Source organism: Sitodiplosis mosellana, unplaced genomic scaffold (assembly GCF_009176505.1).
Source record: "Sitodiplosis mosellana isolate CC-2019 unplaced genomic scaffold, AAFC_SMos_1.0 Smas_scaffold_3159, whole genome shotgun sequence".
Lineage (NCBI taxonomy): Eukaryota > Metazoa > Arthropoda > Insecta > Diptera > Cecidomyiidae > Sitodiplosis > Sitodiplosis mosellana.
Genome location: NW_022598401.1, coordinates 1 through 7,216, shown reverse-complemented (window position 1 = coordinate 7,216; position 7,216 = coordinate 1). Strand labels below are relative to the sequence as shown.

At 31.8% G+C, this 7,216-nt stretch overlaps 2 protein-coding genes across 2 annotated transcripts; both read right to left on the bottom strand.

Annotated features, from left to right (window-relative positions):
• Positions 1-1,288: 1,288 nt before the first annotated feature.
• On the bottom strand, positions 1,289-4,300 carry LOC129571708 (protein Spindly). Its single transcript, XM_055451522.1, has 7 exons — positions 4,180-4,300; positions 3,540-4,108; positions 3,275-3,440; positions 3,111-3,202; positions 2,782-3,047; positions 2,623-2,721; positions 1,289-2,051 (listed from the first exon to the last, which is right to left on the bottom strand). The coding sequence occupies exons 2-7, from the start codon at positions 4,089-4,091 to the stop codon at positions 1,625-1,627; spliced, it is 1,602 nt and encodes a 533-aa protein (XP_055307497.1). The 5' UTR covers positions 4,092-4,108; positions 4,180-4,300; the 3' UTR covers positions 1,289-1,624.
• A 19-nt stretch (positions 4,301-4,319) lies between these two features.
• On the bottom strand, positions 4,320-7,080 carry LOC129571709 (galactosylgalactosylxylosylprotein 3-beta-glucuronosyltransferase P; the record flags this gene model as incomplete). Its single annotated transcript, XM_055451523.1, is given in 4 exon segments — positions 4,320-6,302; positions 6,386-6,521; positions 6,717-6,753; positions 6,808-7,080. Coding segments are annotated over 4 exon segments (554 nt in total), but the record flags the coding sequence as incomplete, so codon positions are not given.
• Between the last annotated feature and the right edge of the window lie 136 nt (positions 7,081-7,216).

Below are 7,216 nucleotides of genomic sequence, written 5' to 3'. Positions count from 1 at the left end.
GTCATGAAAATTGGTCCAAAATCGGTAATACTCAAATCTTGGCCTCAAATCGAACTTTCCACAAACTAAACCTTTTTTTTATTATTTCTAGGGTCCATAAAATTGTAGAAAAAATGTAGAATTCAAATCAGTCGTCCGATTATTGATATTTTCAACAACTTATTTGACAACAGCAGTGTTTTGTTTTTGTAGGGAGAAAAAATGCTCCAAAACTGGTCCAAACTGTTTTATTAATTGTAGTAACCCAGAATTAATTGTAGTGACCTAAAAATAATTGTAGAACCACCTACGGTTATTGTAGTGGTCGAAATTTAATTGTAATACTCCATAGATCCATAATCCATAAAATTCATTTTTTAAACATTAAATGAACTGAATAATATGGATGTATCATATAGTGAGTAAATTTAACTTGTTTTTCAGGAGTCAAGTCAATCTGTTCATCATAACCTCAATTTTATTACGTTTACAAACATACGTACCAGACGCTCTGTTCCTCCGAACACACGATTTTGTGCCACCGATCGCACAATTTGTGCCACAGATTGCGTACAGACGAACGGTGACGGTATTTGTTTAAACGTCAGTTTGCGTGTAAACGGCCACTTAAATGTATTGATTCCACTTCATAAAAATTACAACAGTCTATGAAAGTAATGAAAAAAAATGAAAACTACTCTCGTTTGTTATGATGTTTCCCATTTTATTTTTAAACAAAAACGAAGCAAAAGAAAATTTGACTCCTGAAGTTCAGTCAACATTCACATCAACACATTGAAGTTGTACTGTCTTTTAACGACTTGCCACAGCAAAATTTATACTAATTCATACGACATACACATAAACAGAAAATTATTTGTTATTTATTGCACATGAATTATCGAGAATCAAAAAAATTCAAATATTTTATTACACAAATCGTTTTGTTCGTTGAATTGCATTAAACTAACCACTCGATTTATATTCAAAAACAAACTTGTTGCTCTCTTGTTGCTTGATTCATTGATTGTCATTGTTTATTAGAAACGTCAATCGCAAAGTGCGGCAAAGTACGACAATACTTAGGTACTTACAACACTACGCGAATCTTGCGTCCAACGCTTCGCCGCTATGATATAGATTATTAGGTCATAGAGAAGAGTTTTCAAATATTTTCAAACGTATGTAAAATGTTTTGATCAGATCAGTGACATAAGCGATTACATTTTTAGATTTACAATTCAAATTTTGGTATGCACTCTTCTAATTTGTTAACGAAATTACTGTGATGTAAATAAAAAAAATTATATTTATGGTTTTTGTATGAAATGTATTATTATTTACTGAGAAGTTGTATTACTAAATATTATTATGTATTATTGTAATTAATATTCATTTTTCGATCTTCGGTGAATCCCTGCGCTTCAAGGTCACTGTGAACATTTCAACATTTACTTGTCGCACACGGTTTTGAGAATCATGGTGCTCCGAATTGTTTGTCAATATGTCAGGTATCGTTTCATGAGTTTTTTCAGGCGATAATCCAATCGATCGGTTCGGGTCTTTCTTTGGAAGATGGTTGATATTTTCTTTGTTTTCAATCGATGTAACAGCTCCTGAATTTTCGGCATAATCGCTCATCACCTCAGTACCGTTTGTAGGAAAATGTGGATTTTTTTTCTTGTAAAGAATCTTCTTCGTCTGGTAGCATGATTATTGTATTATCAGCTACATGAGGTAAATTTTTGAGATGTCGACCATGTATTGTGTTTTCAGCTGGTGGTAAATAACCGTTTATATTGGCGAAAATTTCTTTTACATCGGACCAGCATTCAGTCGCATCATCATGTACTGGGGAGTTGTCCATTTTTGGTGCACAAATATTCTTCGCCAAACTATCTTCGGCCGAACATAAAACATCGTCGATTATGGGCTCTTCGTTTGGACCAAATTGTTTTTCAACCTGTTGTCGAATATTTTGCATTTTTCGATCGAAACTGATGCTATTGTTTTCCAGTAGAATTTCTCTATTTATGATAATGCATCTTGATTTAAGCGCTTCAAAGCGCCACCTAGAAAATCAAATGAAAAAAAATTCTTAAATTGTTTTTGCTGTTCATGTTCTCAAGTGATTCTAATTCTTCTCTGAAAAGTATGGATGCACTCTTCTATGAACATTATTCTCAACACTATGATTGTCCCTTGAGTTTGCAACATATTCCTGTCCCTTGGGGCGTACAGCGCCCCATGTAAATTTTGTATGAAAACTGGAACCTGTTAACGACTTAGTATCTTCAGTAAAGTTGTAGTACTCAACTCGCTCTACAAATTTGCTGATTCAGCTTATCTCTTATCAATTCCGCGAAATACGCGAAAAACCTATTCGCTTTCTCTATTTTCACGGAACTGATATAAGTTGTAGAATAGGTTAAGTACTATAACTTTGCCGAAGACATCAAGTCGTTATCTCTTATCATTTACGCCAAAAAATGATAAGGGAAAATTCGCGTTTTTCAGCATTGTTGTTGTACTTGATCTGCCCTACAACTTTGCTGAAGACAGAAGTCACTCATTTCTTATCAGTTACGTGGAATAAAGTGGTAAAATTCGCCCATGCTTGACCATACAAATTACGTTTCTTACTTTGCGGCACGCTCTTGTGCTTGGGCATATAGTCCTTCAGCTTCACATTTTTTCATTCCATAACTCATCAATTTCGAGTTTAGCTCTTTGGTCTCATTCCTGATTTAAAATAAAGATCAGATGAAATGCATTACTTTGTTATAAGCAACTAAAACTCACTCGCAATATTCCAACATCGAACTAAGCCAGTTGACGCCCTGCGTTTTTGCCAAGCTATCCATCTCTAGCTGAGTTTGTTTGAGTTTCTCACTTAAACGATTGTTTTCTGTTTTCAAGAAGCCAATATGCTCATTTAGTTTTGATTTATGAAACTTATCGGAATTTTTGAACATATTAACGCATTCTTTAATTTCATTCAACATGTCAGCATTTTCGCGCTTCAATCTGTTTATTTCCCCACTGCTCCGTTCGTATTTCAATTTCATCTAAATGAATAACATATGAAAAGTTGAAAAGAATATTATTTTGTTATAGTTATTTATACGAACCGTTTGATATTGTTGCTTTTGCCGACTCAATAAATCTCGCATTTGCTGCCGCTGATCGTCTACTTCAGCGAATAGAGAATTGCCTTTTTTATCTGAAATATTTGTTAGTTTACTCATCACACCATCGAATTTCTCAAGTTAAAATGTATGAACGAATAACTCACTGTGATCGGTATCGTCATTTTTATAAGACATCAGTTCATTTTCAAGACCAACCAATTTTTCTTGCAAAGAATCAACGATGTGCCGAGTTTCATCGAGCTCTTCCGACTTATACTTCAAATTTTGTTGCGAGCACTCATAACATTCTTTCATATATTCCAGCTCATTCTGAATGGATAGACGAATGTTCAACGGTTATACGATTTAGATTAGATATTTGATTCATTTTCGAAGATAATAATAGTATTTATATTCTCAAACAATTACCTCGATTTGAGTAATTCGAGACATCAACTGAGACTTTTCCAATTTTATTTGATTCATTTCTTCAGCCAGATCAGCGTATTCAGATTCAACTTTAGTTAAGTATTCGATTCGTTTTTTGGATACAATTGTTTCATCGTCATTGCACGTTTTTGTTACTCCTGAATCTGATTTCACTTGTAGTTGACTGATTTTTTCTTCAAATTCACACTTTAAACGGTGATTTTCTAACTCGATTTTCTCGTTCATCAATCTTGCTTCCGTTAGACGATTCTGCAGTTCCCCACATTCCAATGAATGTCTGTTCTTAGCATTATTTAATTCACGATCATAGTTTTCTGTAATCTCTTGCAGTTCTTGATCCAAAAGTTTGTCCTTTAATGCTTTATCCTGTTTGAGTATGTGAATTTGCTGCATGTATTGATCAATGCGTTGTTTTTGTGCAATATAACATGTTGACAGTTTCTGATATTCTTCAGAGAGATCGGACGCCGATAATATTTGTGGATTTTGCACAATCGTAACTTCTAACGCATCATAGTTTGCGAGATCCATTTCGACTAAAATTGCCGCTATATTGGAATAAATGTGATGGATGTTTCGGTAAGAAATGTGATTTTTTTTCTCGATTTTGAATACTTACAATTTTATAGTGCACTACACAAAAGCGGTTTACATATATTCGAAGCTGTCAAAATTTGAAATATAGTTTATGACGGACAAGATTTTGTACTAGATTTTTTGATCTCGTATAATTCGTAGTAGAATGCTTGAGGAAAGAAATTCGTTATGAATAATCACTTTATTTGTTGTTTTTCGGAACAAAGAAATATGATAAGAAAATACAATTTAAAGTATATGTTTTGAAAACTTCAATTTATCTACATAATGGAAAATATTACACACAAATTTCATTACTGGTAATGGTATTTCGATTCTTTGAATGAAGAGCATTTAATATCATAAACGTGAGAAGAAAAGTAAAGTATGGACGATTTTCCATGTCATATTTATGACGATTCCGAAAAAAATTCTGTCGGATTTTTGTCATTTCTCCTTATACGCTATTGAAAAAGATCTACTGTATCAGAATCGACTGTATTTGAGCAAAATTTCGGAATAAGTTCTATTTGGTAGGGAAATATGATTTTTCAGTCGTTTATGACATCTCACCTCAAGATTTCATATTGACATAAAGAATAGAAATTATGGCTTTCTTATACATAAATACTGTATAAAAGCTAAGTAACGAGCATATTTGATTTTTCATTTTCTATTGAAAATATATCAAAATTAGATACGATGTCATTTTTGAATTCTGAAGATACGCTTAAAAAACCGAAAATTTTCTTCAAAAGTTCGGTCGGATAGACTCAGTTTTATACAATAGGCATTTTTCTGTAACGCACAAGGAGACAAAAACCGATTTATTCTTCCGACTAGGAATAAATAAACTTTTTGAGACTTTCGGAAAGTCATCAATTGAATTAAATGTATTAAAACATAAAAACAAATAACTAGCGAATTTCTGTCTGACATATAACTTGCTTTTCTTCAAATTAACGTGTCACACTGTTCAAAAAATGTATCGGTAAGGTTTCTGAATTTTCAATTGATAAGTTAAAGAATCAAATTTAGTTATTGTATTTTGGAAGATAAGTCAAGTTCTGCCTAAATTTATATTTATTCATTGTTTGCTTACTAATTACGTGATTATTTATTATGAAGAAATACTTATTTATATTAAAAATTTACCAGTCAATAAAGAAAATAATTCGATATGTTCATGCTTGCTTCTATTTTACTTAAGATTATGTTTTTCTCTGTTTAGTAAGTTCTTTGGATTTCGATTTTCGATTAGTCATTCTTTTAATTAATCAATTATTTTTAATCTTAATTTGTATTTATCAATTATTATTCTGTAATCGTTTTATACTTATATTAATGAGGAGAAAAAAAACGTAAGTTTGTTCAACATCGTAGTAAAAAATGGAAGTATGGTTCATTACAACAGTTTTTTGCCTTTTTCGCGGAACTGGTAAGAGTTAAGGGATTATTGCGCACACCAAAGTTATAGAAGATCTTATGTTCTACAAATTTATTCAAGACATTAAACCGTTATCTGTTTAAATCCCGCAAAAAGTTAAAAAAAAAGTGACGGCGACGACAAACAATAAACATGCTTTCTTTTAACGCAAACAGAATCACCAGAAAACCCACTTGCCTTTACAAAATATAAATTGAAAAAAATCATCCCACCAATAGACTTTCCAGTCAGTAATAATACGAATAATTAACGTAATTTTTTTCAACAAGTCTTCCATAAGGCCAATTTCAATTTTTTTTGTCAAGCACAAAGTCATTTTCCTTCCCAATAACAATGGCATATGAAAATACTCGTAATATTAGCTTTTGGTTCCAATTTCAACTTATTATCAAAAATCATATTAATGATGAAAAATGAGTGAATTTAGTTGGAAGAAATCGTTAGTGGAAAAAACATTTATTGCTCGAATATTTACATGTTCTCTTTAAATTATAATATCTATCTTAAGTACGAGTTTTTCGTTTGTAGGTTGTGACATGTGTTTCCATTAATTATATCATTTCAATTTTTTAATCTCTATTTAGATTTAAAATACTTAAATGATTTGGTTTTCATACTATCAATTTATGTAGATTAACTAAGTTCGTTCCATTGTACTTGTGCATATCAAGTGGAGATGCAACTGGATTTTTTTTGGTTTGTGTATGCCACGTTAGTATCTGGAATAGATGAAAATTTACCACATTGAACGAAAGTTGCGAATAACTTAACTATGAATGAACATGTACAACATTATATGTACCTCTGTACAATTTGATGCAAGTAGTTCGATTTCAGTGATATTAAGTGGTGCAAGGCTTCTAAGAAATTTGTCCTCTTCATATCCTGCATGATAGGGCATTATCGCTTTCGGTCGACTTTGGAAAAACTTTACATTTCTATAATTGTGAACAAATTTTGATATTTTCATTCAACAATAAAGATAAAACAACAAACTATTTTTATATCATTTATTGTTAAACGTTGAAATAAAATTGCTAATTGAATTTTGCTCAGTTTTTGATGAGTGGCATCAGTTTTCATTGGAAAATGATTAAAATAAAGTGCATAAACAAAAAACAAGAAAAACTTACACAGCAAATCCGGCCATATCAACAGGATACTTCCGACCTAATAAAATGAAAAAAATGAGATATGCACAGAAAATGAATCAATTTTTATTACCTCCAATCCATCCATCATAAAATCCGAATATAGTTCCATTTCGAACAATGGGACTACTGAGTCCATACTTTGTAACTAGCCCTACTGGCCACATCGATACTTTTTTTGTATATCGCATCTGATCAAATATTTCTAAGTCGTATGTATTATCATCGTCAGCAAAATAGAATACACCATCGCTGGCATTTTTCCTTATCCATGCCAATCCACGGTTCCGGTTCGATACACCTCGGGGTTTAACGACACGTTTTTTAAATCTATCTGGCATTGGAGCTTTAAGTAAAGAAAAAAAAATATTTAAAAACGATCGAGTAAATAAAATGTGACCTGAAATTTTTTATGATATATACACATATGAACGGGTGAGATTGAAAACAAGACATATTTCCACAGCATATTTAAATGAAAC